This window comes from Mus caroli, unplaced genomic scaffold (assembly GCF_978045245.1).
Source record: "Mus caroli unplaced genomic scaffold, Mus_caroli_1 scaffold_1, whole genome shotgun sequence".
Taxonomy (NCBI): Eukaryota; Metazoa; Chordata; class Mammalia; order Rodentia; family Muridae; genus Mus; species Mus caroli.
The window spans coordinates 96600469-96620556 of NW_028227256.1; the positions used below are offsets into that span (position 1 = coordinate 96600469).

General features: G+C 38.4%; 1 protein-coding gene across 1 annotated transcript in view; it reads left to right on the forward strand.

The window, feature by feature from the left end:
- LOC110291812 (contactin-associated protein like 5-2) overlaps positions 1 to 20088 on the forward strand; it is a 718290-nt gene that overhangs the window by 309823 nt on the left and 388379 nt on the right. Inside the window, exon 7 of the mRNA XM_029482783.2 lies at positions 673 to 816. Within this exon, the coding sequence (XP_029338643.1) occupies positions 673 to 816 (144 nt within the window). The remainder of the gene's footprint in view (positions 1 to 672; positions 817 to 20088) is intronic.

Consider the following 20088-nt stretch of genomic DNA (forward strand, 5'->3'; position numbering starts at 1 on the left):
GTCTATTGCTTTTATCCACTGAACATCTCCTGGCCCTTCTGTACACAACTTCTTCGTCACTGAATTCATACTTTACCACAAGTTATAGTTCTTGTATATTACAATCAAAATTACATTGTTAATAATGGTCATGCTAACAATTTCATTATGCTGATATTTAATTGCTTCTCAAATCCATAGGTCAGTTTGTATTATATCCGTTTTTTATCTTTATAGATAAGAGTTGGGGTCAACTCTGTGCATATCCACTCTTTGGTACTATGAGCTTTAGAATTAGGTTTCACTGTGGGTGAGCAAGGACCTGCTTTGTTTTTCAGCCTTTTTATTGCCTTATACTTTTTGATGCTGTGCTACAGAAAAACATAAAGATGTTGATTTTTTCTCTTTTCTCCCTTTTCCTTGAAAATTACTGGTTTTATTTAGTATTTAAAAGTTTTAAGAAAGAAGGCAGATTATTTTTGTTAAGTGAGTCCATAAGGCAAGCAATTACAGATATTTTTACATGGACTAATCAGTATCCTCTAAATGAGTAAATCAAGTGGCAGCTGCATTTACTAAAGCTGCTTGGCTCACACATACAACTAAGACTAAAGGAGTGTACTTACTTCTCTTACATTCCTCCTTTTTCAGAACTTGTAACTAAGAGTTGATTTTTATTTCTTCCACCAAAAGCTCAGTTTTGGAGGAATTCCAGTACCAAGTAAACCTGGGACCTTTTTAAAGAAAAACTTCCAAGGCTGTATTGAAAACCTTTACTACAATGGAGTGAACATAATTGACTTGGCTAAAAGACGCAAGCATCAGATCTACTCCGTGGTAAGTCACCATCTGTGTTATCTGGCCGTTTGTTTGTGGATTTTGGATAAGTTTTACTTCTGATACTCTACTCCTGTATCTCTTCACACTGGGTTTATATTATGCAATTAGAGTTTAGTCAGCCAAATCTAAGTATGAAGTTCAGTTGAGACACTGCCTACCTAGCATGCATGAAACCCTGGGTTCCGTCCCTGACACAATATAAAAGCAGGTATTTTAGTTGCCTTTTTACCTTGCTTGAAAAGTAGCAATTTAACATAGGAAAGCTTAATTCTAGCTGATAGTATGAAAGAATACATTTCATCATGGAAGCAAAGACATGGCAGTAAAAGTAGGAGGCTGGCTGGTGACATTCCATCAGTAATTAAGAGGCAGAGTGATCAGGACTTGTGACCAGTCTGTGAAACCTGTATTCCATCTATCATTGACCATCCTACAGCAAAGTCCTACCTCCTTAAGGTTCCACAATCTTATCAAACAGGGATACCCCCTGGATACTAAACATACACCTATGTGAAACTGTGAGGAATATTTCATACTCAGACTACAGCTGGAATGGTGTTGCAGACCTATAATCACAGCACGTGGGAAAAGAAAGCCACCAGATCATAATTTTAAGTCATATTTTATTACATAGCAACTCTGAGACAAGGCTTTTCTATACTAGGCCCTGCCTCAAAAATTAAAAATGAAATAAAACAATTCTGATATTTTTAGCTGACTTTAGAGTGCAAATGAACCATGTAAGGACTGTGAATCATTTCATTGTCTCGGGTACAGAGGTTCATAGAATGCTGCTTTATTGGCTGTAGGGAAGATTTGAGATCTATGCAGACTAATATGGCATTTCTTTACAATTTCTAAGAAGTGCAATGAAAGCACCATTCCTGTTGAATTCCATAGGTAGGACATTGAATGTCTTCCAACTGGTTATATTAAATAGGACATTTTAAATGCTACTGCACTGTGAGTGTCTAAGGGATTCATTGTGTAAGACTTATAATCCCAGTGGATTAAGGAACTTTCTAATTCACTAACATCTATTTTCTGTTACACATCAGAAGCTGTATAAGGAGTCTTTAAAAAAATTTATCCTTGAATTTCTCCTCCGTCCTCCAACTGCTCCTATATCTTCCTATTCTTCCTTTTAAATTTACAGCCTTTTCCCTTTAGTTATTATTAAACACACACACACACACACACATGTGTACACACACAATCACACACACACACACACAAAACCTACTGAGTCCATTTATTGTTACTCATATACATATCTTTGTAGGATGAACTGCTTGAGTTTGGACAACCAATCAAGGAGTTTGGCCATGGAGAAGACTTATGGTCTCTCTCAGCAGCCATTAATTTGTTGAAGCTCTTCATCTAGTGGGATTTCCAAAATTTCGATTTGCATGTCAACTGGTATTTTCACTGTGCAGGCTTTGCTTAGGAGTTGTATTGTGGTGATTGATAGGTACAGCTTCCTTGACATATATAGACAACACAATCACATGTCAGATGTTCTAGGTGTGTGTGTGTGTGTGAAATAAGCTCTTAGATAATCTCTTTTCAGTATTTCAATTTTATAGTTTTTCCCATTGTTTTCCTTTTAAGTTGTCTGTATCATTGGTTTTTGTTGTCGTTGTTGTTGACAAAAAATTGTGTTATAAATTTTAATCAGAACTCAAAACTTCATTTGGCATACTTGTGCCTTTTACATTTAATTCAATTATTGGTATGTGAGAGCATAAATATCTATTTATAGTCATTGCTTTCTGTTGGTTCTCTTGTTTTTATTTTTTTCCCTTTACTTTATAAAATAATATGTGTTGAGTAAATTTTAGAATTTTATTTTGGCATGTCAGTGTATCTCTTCATAGCTTTTGTCTGTGGTTTCTCAGGTGTTATATTGTATGAAAATAAATTCTCAAAGCTTAATGTCCTTACAATCTAAAACTATAATTAAAATATTACCTTTTAAAAATGCATCTATCCTTCTCTTATTTTTATTTAATTATGCCAATTATTTTATTCTCTTTCCTTGTAATTAAGACCTAAACCTGAGTTGGTTTGGCTTTTGCTTAAACTATCCAAAATAGTTTGGGATATTTAAGAGAAAATATGCATATATATGCATTATTATTATTATACATATTATTATATATAATAATTCTTAATAATAACAGAAGAGCTCAGTGAATCACCATCCCCGACATCAAGCTTTGCTATAGAGCAATAGTCATAAAAACTGCAAGGTATTGTGTAATATCCAAAATAAGTTCTATACCACCTAGCCCCTTCCCCTCTGAAGGGACATTCAGAAATATAGCTGTCAAAATGACTGAGTCTACAGCTGCCAAACAAAATGAGCTGTTCTCAGAAAAATAATCACAACAAGATAGCAGTTCTCAGAGAAAATCCCCTACCCTGCCCCACACTGAATTCTGAGAAAAAACCACAAACTGGCCTAACCTTGTCAATAGTTGTGGTGTTAATAGCTATGACGTAATAGCTGACTCATAAGTTCAAAATGTACCACTCCTTTGCTGACAAAATTATAATAACCTAACATGGGGGCAGGCAAAGTGAGTCACTAGGCCAAAGGGTTACTTAGTCACCCTAGACAAACCAACCAATTCCTGAAAGGGTTAGTTGCTACATCAATAAGAATAAGCCAGTTAGCCTGTTTGCCTAAATCTGCCCCTTACAAGGTATAAAAAGTGTATTCTTTCTTTGTTCTGGATCTCTCCTCTTGCCTGTGTGCTGAGAGGGGGGGCCCCAACATGTTGAATCAAAAAAAAAAAAATCCTCTTGAGGTTTTCAGCAATGGCAGTCTCTGTGTTTTTTGTGAATGAGGGTCTTTTGACAAACTCCAAAAATTGTTACAGAAACAAACACATTAATCAATGGAATATAATTGAAGACCCAGAAATAAAACCACACATTGACAGGCCCTTGATCTTTGACAAAGAAGTCAAACAAATACAATGGAAAAAAAGAAAACACCTTCAACAAATGGTGCTGGTATAACTAGCTGTTGATATGTACAAAAATGAAAATAGACACATATTTGTCACCTTGCACAAAGCTTAATTCCAAGTGGATCAAGGATCTCAACATAACACATGATATATTGAATCTAATAGAAGAGGAAGAGGCAAAGAACCTTGAACTCATTGGCACAGGGAGAAATTTCCTAAACAGACTTCCAATGGCTCATGGTTTTAGATTTAGAATTGAGAAATGGGACTCCATGAAACTCAAAAGCAAAAGATATAGCCAGTAAGACAAATCAGCAACCTACAGATTGGGAAAACATAAAACAAAAAACAACAACAACAAAACAAAAACAAAAACAACAACCATTTCACTAACCTCACCTCTGATAGAGGGTTAATATGCAAAATATATAAAAAAAACTCAAGAAGCTAACTACCAAAAAACCCAAACAACCCAATCAAAAAATGGTGTATAGAACTAAACAGAGAACTAACAACAGAGGAATCTTGAATGGCTGAGAAATACAGAAAGAAATGTTCAAAGTCCTTAGTGATCAGAGAAATGCAAATCAAAACCACCATGTGATTTCACCTTACTCCAATCATAATGGCTAAGATCAAAACCTCAGACAACAGCACATTTTGGCAAGGATGTGGAAAAGGAGGAATGCCCCTCCATTGTTAGTGGGATTGCAAACTTGTATAATCACTCTGGAAACCAATCTGGAGGTTTCTTAGAAAATTGGATATATATCTAAATGAAGACCCAGAAATACCACTCATGGGAATATACCCAAGAGATGTCTCACCATGTCACAGGGGCACATGTTCCAGTATGATCATAACAACCTTTTTTGTGATAGCCAGAAATTGGAAACAACTCAGATGTCCCACAACAGAAGAATGCATTAAAAAAAATGTGGTTCATTTATACAATGGAATACTCCTCAGCTATTAAGAATGAGGGCATCCTGAATTTTGGATGAAACTAGAAAAAAATTCTTAAAGAGCTATGAAAAAGTAAAGAGCTATGTTCGCTATCTACATAGTTTCCAACCAAAGTCAGGAATTCCTTTAGATAAAAATCCTAAAAAAGCTATGAAAAATTAAAAAAAAAAGTGTTTTCACTCTCCAGAGATCTCCACACAGCTGATCCAGATAAATACTCTAGCAAGAACTCTTCTCTTGCTAGAAACAAATATTTAAAATAACTACTGGGCCTGGAGAGTGTGCTTGGTGTTTAAGAGCACTGTCTCCTCTTCCAGAGGTCCTGAGTTCAATTCCCAGCAACCACATGATGGATCAAAACCACTTGTAATGGGATCAAATATCCTCTTATGGTGAGTCTCAAGAGAAAGACTGAGTACTCACATACATAAAACAAGTAAATCTTAAAAAACAAAACAAAACAAAACAAACAATTGCTATCATTTTCTGCTAGTTTGTCAACTCATCTCCTGTAGACAAAAAGCTCAGTCATTCATTTACATATCAATTTAGTCATTTACCCCAGGTTCCCTTAGGGCCATCCCATAAATCAAAAATCCATGCCCTAGCCTCTTGATACTTAAGAAATAACAGTTGTGTGTGTGTGTGTGTGTGTGTGTGTGCGCGCGCTTGGTATGTGTTCTATAGCATTGCAAATGAATTCAGAGATCTGCCTGCCTTTATAAGCACAAACCTTAAATTTTGCTGGAGGAATCCTGTCCTGCAATTCCTCTTCTAACCATTCCAGGAGAAAATTTTGCTCTGTCACAGGATGACATTGAATTCAGGAATCGACCCACATTCGTATAAGTCTGCCTTTGTATCTTTCCAATAAACTGGCTCAAAGTGCAGCTGACTTTTCTTTTATGTCATGAAGCCCCTAATATAATTCATATTGCCTCTTTATATTTTACATTATTCAGAAATATTGTTTATATATTTCTGAACTCAGTTTTTCAGTGTTCTTTCCCACATCCTTATGGGCTTTCCTGAAGGTCACAGCATTTACCATTTTTTGTTAAGCTTATAGAGAAACCTTCACCTCCAGGATTTTTGATGTGATACACACACACAAACTTCATGCCCTATAACTACCAACACTCATGGCTGTGATCTAGGGACAGGAAACTGGGTCACACCATCTTGTCCAAATGTCCAAGCAGAATTTGTCAAGGAAAAACTGATGTTTTATTATATTATAAAATCATATTTAGGGACTCAGCCGAACTTAGGAACTTAGTCTGCACAGGTGAGAGTGTGCACCAGAGAAGCGGACAGCTTCTGGGACAGGTGGAGCCACAGAGCCGCTGAGGCAGCTCCCTTTTCGGGCCTCAGACAGCCGGCCACCCTCCCGGCCAGAGGACAGGTGTCCGCCTGGCTCAGAAGCCTTCTGCCTCAGGAGCAGCGAGCGCCATCTTGGTTCTTGGACTCAGCCAAACTTAGGAACTTAGTCTGCAGAGGTTAGATTGTGAACCAGAGAAGCAGACAGCTTCTGGAACAGGCGGGAGCCACAGAGCCTCTGAGGCAGCACCCTTTTAGGGCCACAGACATCCGACCACCCTCTAGGCCAGAGGACAGGTGTCTGCCCAGCCCGAGAGCCCTCTGCCTTAGGAGGGGTGGGTGCCATCTTGGTTCCGGGACTTCACTGAATTTAGGAACTTAGTCTGTACAGGTGAGAGGGTGCACCACAGAAGTGGACAGCTTCTGGGACAGGCGGGAGCCAAAGAGCCACTGAGGCAGCACCCTTTTCGGGCCGCAGACTGCCAGCCACCCTCCCGGCCAGAAGACAGGTGTCCACCTGGCTTGAAAGCCCTCTGCCTCAGGAGCAGCAGGTGCCATCTTGGTTCCAAGACTCAGCCGAACTTAGGAACTTAGTCTGCACAGGTGAAAGTGTGCACCACAGAAGCTGACAGCTTCTGTGACCTGCCAAAGCAACACAGCTTCTGGGAAGGTCCTGTTTTGGGCCTTCTTCTTCGGCCAGGAGGAGGTCCAAACACAAGATATCTGTGCACCTTCCCTGTAAGAGGAGAGCTTGCCAGCAGAGAGTGCTCTGACCACTGAAACTCAGAGGAGAAAGCCTGTCTCCCAGGTCTGCTGATAGATGGTAACAGAATCAACAGAAACAGAGTCAACTATAACAACTAACTCCAGAGATTACCAGATGGAAAAAGGTAAACGTAAGAATCTTAGTAACAGGAACCAAGACCTCTCACCATCATCAGAACCCAGCACTCCCACTTCACCCAGCCCAGGTCACCCCAACACAACCTAAAAGCTAGACCTGGATTTAAAAGCATATCTCATGATGATGGTAGAGGACATCAAGAAGGACTTTAATAACTCACTTAAAGAAATAAAGGAGAACACTGCTAAAGAATTACAAGTCCTTAAAGAAAAACAGGAAAACACAACCAAACAGGTAGAAATCCTTACAGAAAAACAGGAAAACACATCCAAACAGGTGATGGAAATGAACAAAACCATAGTAGACCTAAAAAGTGAAGTAGCCACAATAAAGAAAACTCAAAGTGAGGCAACGCTGGAGATAGAAACCCTAGGAAAGAAATCTGGAACCATAGATGCAAGCATCAGCAACAGAATACAAGAGATGGAAGAGAGAATCTCAGGTGCAGAAGATTCCCTAGAGAACATTGGCACAACAATCAAAGAAAATGGAACATGCAAAAAGATCCTAACTCAAAACATCCAGGAAATCCAGGACACAATGAGAAGACCAAACCACGAATCCAGCCCTTCAAAGGATAATAACAGAAAAAAAAAAAAAAAAAAAACAAAAAACAGTACAAGGACAGGAACCAAGCCCTAGAAAAAACAAAAAGGTAATCCCTCAACAAACCTAAAAGAAGAAAGCCACAAGAACAGAATGCCAACTTTAACAACAACAATAACAGGAACCAACAATTACTTTTCCTTAATATCTCTTAATATCAATGGTCTCAACTCCCCAATAAAAAGACATAGACTAACAAACTGGCTACACAAACAAGACCCAACATTTTGCTGATTACAGAAAACTCATCTCAGAGAAAAAGATAGACACTACCTCAGAATGAAAGGCTGGAAAACAATTTTCCAAGCAAATTGTATGAAGATACAAGACAGAGTAGCCATTCTAATATCTGATAAGATTGGCTTCCAACCCAAAGTCATCAAAAAAGACAAGGAGGAGCACTTCATTCTCATCAAAGGTAAAATACTCATAGAGGAACTATCAATTCTGAATATCTGTGCTCCAAATACAAGGGCAGCCACATTCATTAAAGAAACTTCAGTAAATCTCAAAGCACACATTGCACTGCACACAATAATAGTGGGAGACTTCAACACACCACTTTCACCAATGGACAGATCATGGAAACAGAAACTAAACAGGGACACAGTGAAACTAACAGAAGTTATGAAACAAATGGATCTGACAGATATTGAAAGAACATTTTATCCTAAAACAAAAGGATATACCTTCTTCTCAGCACCTCATGGTACCTTCTCCAAAATTGACCACATAATAGGTCACAAAACAGGCCTCAATAGATACAAAGATATTGAAATTGTCCCATGCATCCTATCAGATCACCATGGACTAAGGCTGATCTTCAATAACAAAATAAATACTAGAAAGCCAACATTCACGTGGAAACTGAACAACACTCTCCTCAATGATACCTTGGTCAAGGAAGGAATAAAGAAAGAAATTAAGGACTTCTTAGAGTTCGATGAAAATGAAGCCACAACATACCCAAACTTATGGGACAAAATGAAAGCATTTCTAAGAGGAAAACTCATAGCTCTGAGTGCTTCCAAAAAGAAACTAGAGAGAGCACACATTAGCAGCTTGACAACAAACCTAGAACGAAAGGAAGTAAATTCACCCAAGAGGAGTAGACGGCAAGAAATAATCAAACTCAGGAGCAAAATCAACCAAGTCTTACCACAAGAAGAACTATTCAAAGAATCAACCAATCGAGGAGCTGGTTCTTTGAGAAAATCAACAAGATAGACAAAACCTTAGCCAGACTCACTAGAGGGCACAGGGAAAGCATTCTAATTAACAAAATCAGAAATGAAAAGGGAGACATAACAACAGATCCTGAAGAATTCCAAAACATCATGACATCCTTCTACAAAAGACTATACTCAACAAAACTGGAGATCCTGGATGAAATGGAGAAGTTTCTAGACAGATACTAGGTACCAAAGTTGAATCAAGATAAGGTTAATGATCTAAACAGCCCTATATCCCCCAAATAAATAGAAGACATTAATAGTCTCCCAACCAAAAAAAGCCCAGGACCAGATGGGTTTAGTGCAGTTCTATCAGACCTTCAAAGATGTAATCCCAGTTCTTCACAAACAATTCCACAAAATAGAAACAGAAGGTACTCTACCCAACTCATTCTATGAAGCCACAATTACTCTGATACCTAAACCACAAAAAGACCCCACAAAGATAGAGAACTTCAGACCAATATCCCTTATGAATATTGATGCAAAAATCCTCAATAAAGTTCTTGCTAACCGAATCCAAGAACACATCAAAAAAATCACCCATCCTGACCAAGTAGGTTTCATCCCAGGGATGCAGGGATGGTTCAATATATGGAAATCCATCAACATAAGCCAGTATATAAACAAACTCAAAGACAAAAAGCACATGATCATCTCCTTAGATGCTGAGAAAGCATTTGACAAAATCCAACACCCATTCATGATAAAAGTCTTGGAAAGATCAGAAATTCAAGGCCCATACCTAAACATGACAAAAGCAATCTACAGCAAACCAGTAGCCAGCATCAAAGTAAATGGTGAGAAGCTTGAAGCAATCCCACTAAAATCAGGGACTAGACAAGGCTGTCCACTCTCTCCCTACCTATTCAACATTGTACTTGAAGTCCTACCCAGAGCAATTAGACAATAAAAGGAGATCAATGGGATACAAATTGGAAAGGAAGATGTCAAAATATCACTTTTTGCAGATGATATGATAGTATATATAAGTGACCTTAAAAATTCCACCAGAGAACTCCTAAGCCTGATAAAGAGCTTCAGTGAAGTAGCTGGAGATAAAATTAACTCAAACAAGTCAATGGCCTTTCTCTACACAAAGGACAAACAGGCTGAGTAAGAAATTAGGGAAACAACACCCTACTCAATAGCCACAAATAATATAAAATATCTAGGCGTGACTCTATCTAAGGAAATGAAAGATTTGTATGACAAGAACTTCATGTCTCTGAAGAAAGAAATTAAAGATCTCAGAAGATGGAAAGATCTCCCATTATTCATGGATTGGCAGTATCAATATAGTAAAAATGGCTATCTTGCCAAACGCAATCTACATATTCAATGCAATCCCCATCAAAATTCCAACTCAATTCTTCAATGAATTAGAGAGGGCAATCGGTAGATTAATCTGGAATAACAAAAACCTGGGATAGCAAAAACTCTTCTCAAGGATAAAAGAACCTCTGGTGGAATCACCATGCCCAACCTAAAGCTGTACTACAGAGGAATTGTGATAAAAACTGCATGGTACTGGTATGGTGACAGACAAGTAGACCAATGGAATAGAATTGAAGACCCTGAGATGAACCTACACACCTACTGTCACTGGATGTTTGACAAGGGAGCTAAAACCATCCAGTGGAGAAAAGACAGCATTTTCAACAAATGGTGCTGGCACAACTGGCTGTTATCATGTAGAAGATTGCGAATTGATCCATTCCTATCTCCTTGTACTAAGTTCAAGTCTAAGTGGATCAAGGAACTTCACATAAAACCAGAGACACTTAAACTTATAGAGGAGAAAGTAGGCAAAATCCTCAAAGATATGGGTACAGGGGAAAAATTCCTGAATAGAACAGCAATGGCTTGTGCTATAAGATCAAGAATCTATAAATGGGACCTCATAAAATTGCAAAGCTTCTGTAAGGCAAAAGACACCGTCAATAAGACAAAAAGACCACCAACAGTTTGGGAAAGTATCTTTACCTATCCCAAATCGGATAGGGGACAAATATCCAATATATATAAAGAACTCAAGAAAGTGGACTCCATAAAATCAAATAACCCCATTAAAAAATGGGGCTCAGAACTGAACAAAGAATTCTCACCCGAGGAATACGGAATGGCAGAGAAGCACCTGAAAAAATGTTCAACATCCTTAATCATCAGGGAAATGCAAATCAAAACAACCCTGAGATTCCACCTCACACTAATCAGAATGAATAAGATGAAAAATTCAGGTGACAGCAGATGCTGTTGAGGATGTGGAGAAAAAGGAACACTCCTCCATTGTTGGTGGGATTGCAAGCTTGTACAACCACTCTGGAAATCAGTCTGGTGGTTTCTCAGAAATTTTCACACAGTACTACTGGAGGATCCTGCAATACCTCTCCTGGGCATATATCCAGAAGATGTCCCAACCGGTAAGAAGGACACATGCTCCACTATGTTCATAGCAGCCTTATTTATAATAGCCAGAAGCTGGAAAGAACCCAGATGCCCCTCAACAGAGGAATGGATACAGAAAATGTGGTACATTTACACAATGGAGTACTACTCAGCTATTAAAAAGGATGAATTTATGAAATTCCTAGCCAAATGGATGGACCGGGAGGGCATCATCCTGAGTGAGGTAACCCAATCACAAAGGAACTCTCACAACATGTACTCACTGATAAGTGGATATTAGTCCATAAACTTAGGATTCCCAAGATATAAGATACAATTTGCTAAACGCATTAAACTCAAGAGAACGAAGACCAAAATGTGGACACTTTGCCCCTTCTTAGAATAGGGAACAAATCACCCATGGAAGGAGTTACAGAGACAAAATTTGGAAGTGTGACGAAATGATGGACCATCTAGTGATTGCCATATCCAGAGATCCATCCCATGATCAGCTTCCAAACGCTGACACCATTGCATACACTAGCAAGATTTTGCTTAAAGGACCCAGATATAGCTGTCTCTTGTGAGACTATGCCAGGGCCTAGGAAACACAGAAGTGCATGCTCACAGTTAACTATTGAATGGATCACAGGGCCCCCAATGGAGGAGCTAGAGAAAGCACCCAAGGAACTAAAGGGAACTGCAACCCTATAGGTGGAACAACAATATGAACTAACCAGTACCCCGGAGCTCTTGTCTCTAGCTGCATATGTATCAAAAGATGGCATAATAGGCCATCACTTGAAAGAGAGGCACATTGGACTTGCAAACTTTATATGCCCCAGTACAGGGGAATGCCAGGGCCAAAAACGGTGAGTGGGTGGGTAGGACAGTTGGGGGGTGTATGGGGGACTTTTGGTATAGCATTGGAAATGTAAATGAGCTAAATACCTAATTAAAAAATGGAAAAAAAAGTCATATTTAAACCTTTCATTTAAAATATATTTAGATGACTTGGTCTAAATGGAGTACAAAAAAGTTCAACTTTAATAGACTTATAGAGGGATATATATATATATATATATATATATATATATATATATATATCAATTTTTACTAGCCTTCACCAAAACTTGGAAATATAATGCTACTTTTTACTGCCAGATATATGGGATCCCTCTTACATCATTTCTCATAGCTATCTGGCTAAAATAAGAGCAAAAAAACTGATTCCTGCAACTGTGTGATTCTCCTTTGGTTACCAAAAATCTGTAAAGTGAGTCCTCACTTTCCATAAAGCCATATTGACACTACTCTACAGTGAGAGGACAGGTCCTTCAATTCCCCTGAATTAACTACAAACCTAAGTTCTTCATCAAGTCTTTATTGATAACACAAAGAAAAACGTTGTAGTGGCCATAAAGGATGACATTCTTTGATTCTTGGGATTACTTTTTTTCTGATTTCAGACATACTTACCCTGATAGCTCTTTTCTGAATATATGAGAACAAGAACTTAACAAATTTTTGTGCAGCCTGGCTGAGTGGAAATTGCTCAAAGTTACTTTGTGCTATTTATTTTTTGCCAAGTCTGACTTGGCTATGTAAGGAACAATAAGACATGGTTTTCTGCCTCTGGAAAAAAGCCAACAGGGCATGGGCCTCCACCAATGTTGATGTTTGCTTTGGGTACAAGGGTTGTTTTTATAATAGTGTACATATTTTGAAGTTCCTCCTTTTAGGAATGTTTTTCTCTGCCAAGGTTAATGACTCCATGATAATCAGAGACAGCATGAGTCTGGAAGGCAAGTGTTTGTTTATGTCTCAGCCAAATGGTAGAGTTCTGTGACTTCTAGACAATCCCTTAAGGGTGTGAGAAAGAATGCTGAAAACCTGAGTTTAAAAATATATAATTTCTCAACTATGAAAAATATAAGGCTGCATTATGAATTGTATAAGGAGCCTCACAGACCTAAAGGAACAGAGACAGCTGCAATATAAGCCAGGATTTCAGAAAGATACTACTAAGGAAGGAAATAAAGGAAGTGGTGATCATAAGACAAGATCCCACCCATTTTAGTTGTCTTATTCATGCTTACAAAGGCAGGTTAATTCCTAAATTCAAGGTCAGACTGGAGCAGTGCTAATATAGATATGGCACAGGAGGAATGGTAATTTCAGGGGAGGTCCCTCCCAGCTATCTTATTGTCTGTGCTTGTGCTTGCAGTATCTTTAAAAGAATTAAGGTGTTTAGGATGCTGGGGTGCTGATTCATGGGATAATCAAAAGAGAACCGAGGAAATGACTGAATTGATATGTATAATTAAAAACTAGGCTTTTAATTTTCAAGAGATGAGCTATCCAGAAAGTTTTTAGAATAACAAGAGAAAGTTGTCTCAAGAGAACAGAACACAGAAAAAAAAAAGAATCTATAAAGATATATTGAGCAGAACATAGGCTGTCAACCTGGACCAACAATTTGACTTCAAGTCATTTGTTTCTCTGCTCCCAGACACACCTTATCTCAGAAACCCCTCTCCAAACTCACGTTGGTCCATAGCAAGTTTTGATAAGATTTTGTCTTAAAATATTCTGTGTGTTATGCTGTTCCCTTTGCCAGGCAATGGCTGAGTGAAATATCTTTGCAATGATAAATAATACTTTTTTTTGAGGGAGGGGTGTACCACCATAATTGATTTTTATTTGTTCTTCAGAACTATAGTAATAAAAACAGCAGGGTACTGATATAAAATCAGAAAGAAAGTCTATCCTCCCACTTTCATTTATTTTTGACAAAGGAGCCAACAGTACATATTGGAGAAATATCAACATCAACAAATGCTGCTGTGCAGACTGATGACTGGATAAACTACAGTATTTAAAGAAACTAGTGGGTTCCTTTGTTTGATAAATATAACCTATAGGAGACTTGGTGTGTTTAGGGATTCCATGTTACTTTATTTCTTAAAAATTACTGTTGAATTCTAGGACATATAGTGGAAATATTTGAGGAAACATATTTGGACAAAGAGTGTCAGCTTTTAAAACAATTTGTACCATATTCTTGGCTTTATATTTATAATGTTGTTAAGAAGATGGTATTGCCTGACTGGTTATGGAATGCTGGGTAATAATACCTGGTCATCAGTAGGTCACACTTAAGATTCCTGAAAAGTTTCTCACTTATTCATAAAAGCTTATATTATTCATCTTACTTAATTAATCATTGGCTTTCTAATTATATTTCTCATTGCTAACACAGGGGTCAGTCTTGTGATTTGAATAAGAATGCCTCCTCCTTCTCCTGTAGGCATATGTCCAGTTGGTGGAACTTTTTGGGAGGGGTTAGGATGTATGGCTTTGTTGGTGGAGGTGTGTCATTGGGTACAATCTTTAATATCTCAAAAAGATGCATGCCATTCCTGTGGGGGTAGGGGTGTTGCCTAATTTCCTGAAGAAGAAAAGGAGTAGCTAGAGGGTTGTAGCATTTCACCTTTAATGATGAGATATGTAAAATTCAGTCATTAAATAATCAGAATAATTTAAAATATAATGTAATAGAGTGAGAAAGACAATATGGGTTTCTGGATGTCTAAAACCTTTTTATTATTCCCTTAATTGGTGAATCCTGAATGAAAATGCTAGCAAATATTTTATTATCTTTACAATAACTGCATTGTTTACTAGATTTTGAGAAAACTTTCTTGTCCATTTCAGTCCTCAGGGCATAACTGGCTATGTAGTTATTAAGAGGCACCGAGAGCCATTTAGGACTAATGCACCTGTGAAGAAAGATTTAAACTAAGAATACATGTTTTTTCTTCAGGTACAAGAATCTTAGCTTTTGCCTGTATAATATAAAGAAAGGAACATACATTATTTTTCTTCCAGATTGCTTCTATCTCTTTTATTAAATGAGAACCCATTATATATATATAGGCTATTTCTTTGGCATTTCTTCTTCTTCTAAGATGTAATGTAATTGCTCACATTATTAAATACAAAAGCACAAATACTTTCTTTTTGTAGTCATGCTTAATATTTCTCCCAAAGGCACCACATCTGCCTCAAAGTCAACTTTTGTTTGCTGTTAAGAATTCTAGAAAAAAAAAAATAAGATTCTGTTTTGTGTGTATTGTGTATTTTCCAATTATCCTGCAGTTGTTGAGCCTTCAGAAGTTCAGGGTTTATCACAAAATTCATAGAATTAAGGAATAAGGTAGAGAGGGTTAGTTGGTGTTCATAAATGACAAGTTGTAGCTCAATGCTCAATGAAATGAAGGCCTCTCTATGCCTCACAGAGCACAAACTTTTTTACTAGGTTTTGTTCAGACAGCATCCTCCCAGCAATCCATCATCCATTTCTCATGGGACCTGCTTACTCACTGGAGATTTAAGAGCTGTTACATGGGGATAATTCAATTTAGTCCTTATAACTCTATTTGACTGCAGAATGATCAGCCACATTTTAGAATGCAATAAAATTAACAGCTTAAAGCAGACATAAAAAATACTTAGCTATTCCTCCCCAAGTCCACTACACTGTGATAAAACAGCTGCATATAATAAATAAACAACAACTAAATGGTCCAATGAAATGTATGTGTAATGTGGATTATTATATACATAATATAGGAAGCATATTGTCCTGATGGCTTTTGGAGGATGATTAATTTAAATCCCTATGATTTACAAAGAATGATGTTTTCTTGTTGCCATTCTTTTGTGAGTGTAAGATTTTTTTCTTTGACACAAGAAGAGTAAAATGATTATTTGGCTATTGGCTGAAGTCCTGATCTTTTCATAAATGGCTTCAAATTATTTTGTTCTTCTTTATTTTTAAGTGAACATAGGAGCTCAGTTCTGAATACATAGTTAAGTTAAAAAAATGTATGATTTGCAAGAACCAGGGACCTCAGACTCCTCTCTAGAAACAACATAAGAAAAACAAAACAAAACAAAACAAAACAAAACAATCAGTTATAAATAGTGGTATGAGCCTGTAAAACCAGTGCTGGGCACATAGAAACTGGAAGATCCCTAGAGCTCACTGACTAACCAGTCTGGTTGTTGGTGAATTTCAAGAGATTGAGAGAATCTCTCTATGTCTCTCTGTCTCTCTCTGTCTCTCTCTCTGTCTAAAATAAAAATAAAAAAGAAGTTGGCATTGATAGGTTATTTCTCTGCCAATGAAAAGAGACACTTTTAGCCAGATTAGAATATATTGAAGGCATGTTTGTTGGGTAGCTGCTCTTGAGCAGATGAATTCAGCCACCCCAAGGAAGGAGGTTAGGGAAGTTGCTGCAGGAAGTGGGGGTGAGAGAAAGGACCTGTGTGCAGAGAGAAAAGAAGAAGAAGAGGAGAGAGGGAGAGAAAGAGGGAAAGATGGAGAGATAGGGAGAGATGAAGAGAGAGAGAAGGAAGGAGAGAGGGGGAGAGATGGAGAGAGAGAGAGAGAGAGAGAGAGAGAGAGAGAGAGAGAGAGAGAGAGAGAGAGAGAGAGGTGAAGAGAGACAGAGAGAGAGAGAGACAGCTGGGAAGGTGGGAAGGAGCTTCTGGGGGAAATGGCAGCCCAAGTCCTGGGCTGGAAAGTTCAGTCTTGAGGTCACATGCCAGGTAGGGACTGAAGAATGCTAGCAGAACATGGAGACCTGTTTCTATAAGAAAAAAATGCAAGATAGGTCCATGATCTAGGGTCTGAAACCAAACAGACAATACCTAAGAAATAACACTCCAATCTAGGATATGACCTATAGATGTGTGTACAAATATTATCATTCAGATGCACATTCAACATGGAGGGCTCATGTTCCTTAACTCTCTTCCATCCAAGAGAAGAAAAAGACAATTAGCTAAAAGCAATCCTACATGCTATAGAATTAGCAGTGGATCCCATTGATGAAGTCAAATTGCTTGAGTGTGGCTCTCCCTAGATAGCTGAAGTCAAGACACTGGATGAACAGAGGCCAACTATAAACATGTACCTTGCTCATTCCTTCTATGTGGCTAACACTGCAGAAGAATCACAACAAAATGTACCTTTCCATTTATTTTAGATGAAGCTTATTGGTCCACTCAACTGGAATTCCCATAAATAATTTTTCTGACACTCTGTAGAGAAGTATAGTGGTTCCATGAATGGCTCAGTTCTGAAGCCTTCCTTGGGCAAAGGACATACTGGTGGTACCCTTAACTGAAAAGTGGGAGAATTAGAGTATCTCTTTTTTAGTGTTGATGTGCATGTAAAATCCTTTAACCATTGATAGAACAATTTGTAGTTGATAGTGATTACCTTGAGTACCTGGCATCCTAGGCTGTTTACTAAAGCAAATAGCAACCTATTCAGATTAAGTTTGAACCTACTCTATTAAACAGTTCAGGAATGTCATAAAGATTCCTGCCTTGCTGCTGGCATGCATAGAGTGCTGTCACCCTGCTGCTCCTGGAAGCAGATTGAAATTAGTAATAGTGGACCACAGTCTGTGATTTTCTTTGCTGCACTGGAATGAGAAATAGCAGCATCAGGGACTACTGTTGTAGTTCCCATCTGGGCTCTACCAGCATACCCTTGAGAGTAGGGAACAAGTTCTTGGTCCACATTTTGTTCTGGGCATTAAGGGTAAGGTAGAACCCAGGATGGATGCAACCAGTCTGACTCTGATTGATGGCCAAAAGTACAGAGAGGCTGGAGAACTTCCTTGGGTAATTTAAGCATGGCTCTTTAAGATAAAGGCCTTTTCCACAGCAATTCTTAATGAAGAGAAGATCTTTGCTTGTTTATGTTATAGTAGATGTGAAAGCATACACTTTATTTAGGGTGAACCAGGGACTAAATACCTTTTATGGAAAGGAATGGCCAGGGAGGGAAGCTCATTGGCTGAACCCTCAGGACCTATCTAGATACCTCATTAACATGGAGAAATCCAGGTATTTATGCTATTGTGATCCAGTGCCCATGGTCCTTGGTCCTCAGTTGGCTGTCCAGTTACTTGTTCAAGAACTCCCTTGCAAGTACACGCATATCATGGCACCCACCTCTCCCACTATGTAGTGTAATACATACATTTTAAAAAAGTGAAGGATATAGTTGGTCAGTGCTCCAAAATCCAGTTTTAGATTTGGGAAGTACAGAATCCTGTTATTTTGTCAAGTCTACTCAAGGAACTCCATGTAAAACCAGAGACACTGAAAATTACAGGTGAGAAGGTGGGGAAAAGCCTCAAAGATATGGGCACAGGGAAAATGTTCCTGAACAGGACTGCAATGGCTTGTGCTGTAAGATCGAGAATCAACAAATGGGATCTCATAAAATTGCAAACCAAATTGTAAGGCAAAAGACACGGTCAATAAGTCAAAAAGGCCACCAACAGAATGGGAAAGGATCTTTATCAATCCTAAATCAGTTAGGGGACTAATATCCAATATATACAAAGAACTTAAGAAGATGGACTCCAGAAAATCAAATAACCCCAATATAAATGGGGCTCAGAGCGAAACAAAGAATTCTCAACTGAGGAGTACTGAATGGCTGAGAAGCACCTGAAAAAATGTTCAACATCCTTAATCATCAGGGAAATGCAAATCAAAACAACCCTGAGATTCCACCTCAAACAAGTCAGAATGGCTAAGATCAAAAATTCAGGTGACAGCAGATGCTGGCGAGGATGTGGAGAAAGAGGAACACTCCTCCATTGCTGGTGGGATTGCAAGCTTATACAACCACTCTGGAAATCAGTCTGGCGATTCCTCAGAAAATTGGACATAGTACTACCAGAAGATCCAGCAATACCACTCCTGGGCATATACCCACAAGATGTTCCAACTGGTAAGAAGGACACATGCTCCACTATGTTCATAGCAACCTTATTTATAATAGCCAGAAGCTAGAAAGAACCAAGATATCCCTCAACAGAGGAATGGATACAGAAAATGTGGTACATTTACAGAATGGAGTACTACTCAGCTATTAAAAAGAATGAATTTATGAAATTCCTAGGCAAATGGATGTATCTGGAGGATATCATCCTGAGTGAGGTAACCCAATCACAAAAGAACACACATGATATGCACTCATTGACAAGTGGATATTAGCCCAGAAACTTACAATACTCAATATACAATTTGTAAAACACATGAAACTCAAGAAAAATGAAGAACAAAGTGTGGATAATTCATTCCTTCTTACAATGGGGAACAAAATACCCATGGAAGGAGTTACAGAGACAAAGTTCGGAGCAGAGAGGGAAGAAAGGACCATCCAGAGACTGCTCCACCTGGGGGGATCCATCCCATAAACAACCACCAAACCCAGACACTATTACATATGCTAGCAAGATTTTGGTGACAGGACCCTGATATAGCTGTCTCTTGAGAGGCTATGCCAGTGCCTGGAAAATACAGAAGTGGATGCTCACAGTCATCTATTGGATGGAACACAGAGCCCCCAATGAAGGAGCTAGAGAAATTAGGTAAGGAGCTAAAGGTGTCTGCAACCCTATAGGTGGAACAACAATATGAACTAACCAGTACCCCCACAGCACTGTGTTTCTAGTTACATATGTAGCAGAGAATGGCCTAGTAGGCCATCAATGGTAGGAGAGGCCCTTGGTCTTTTGAAGATCACATGCCCTAGTACAGGGGAATGCCAGGGCCAGGAAGCAGGAGTGGGTGGGTTTGGGAGCAGGGTAGGGGAAGGGTATACGGGACTTTCGTGATACCATTTGAAATGTAAATGAAGAAAATATCAAATAAAAAAATGGCTATGGGAAAATCAAAAAAAAAAAAAAAAAGAGCATGTAGAAGCAGGTAGAGAATGGCTTCACTCCTGAGATTTCTTGGTTTGAGCTCATAATCATGGCCTTCTCATAACAAGATT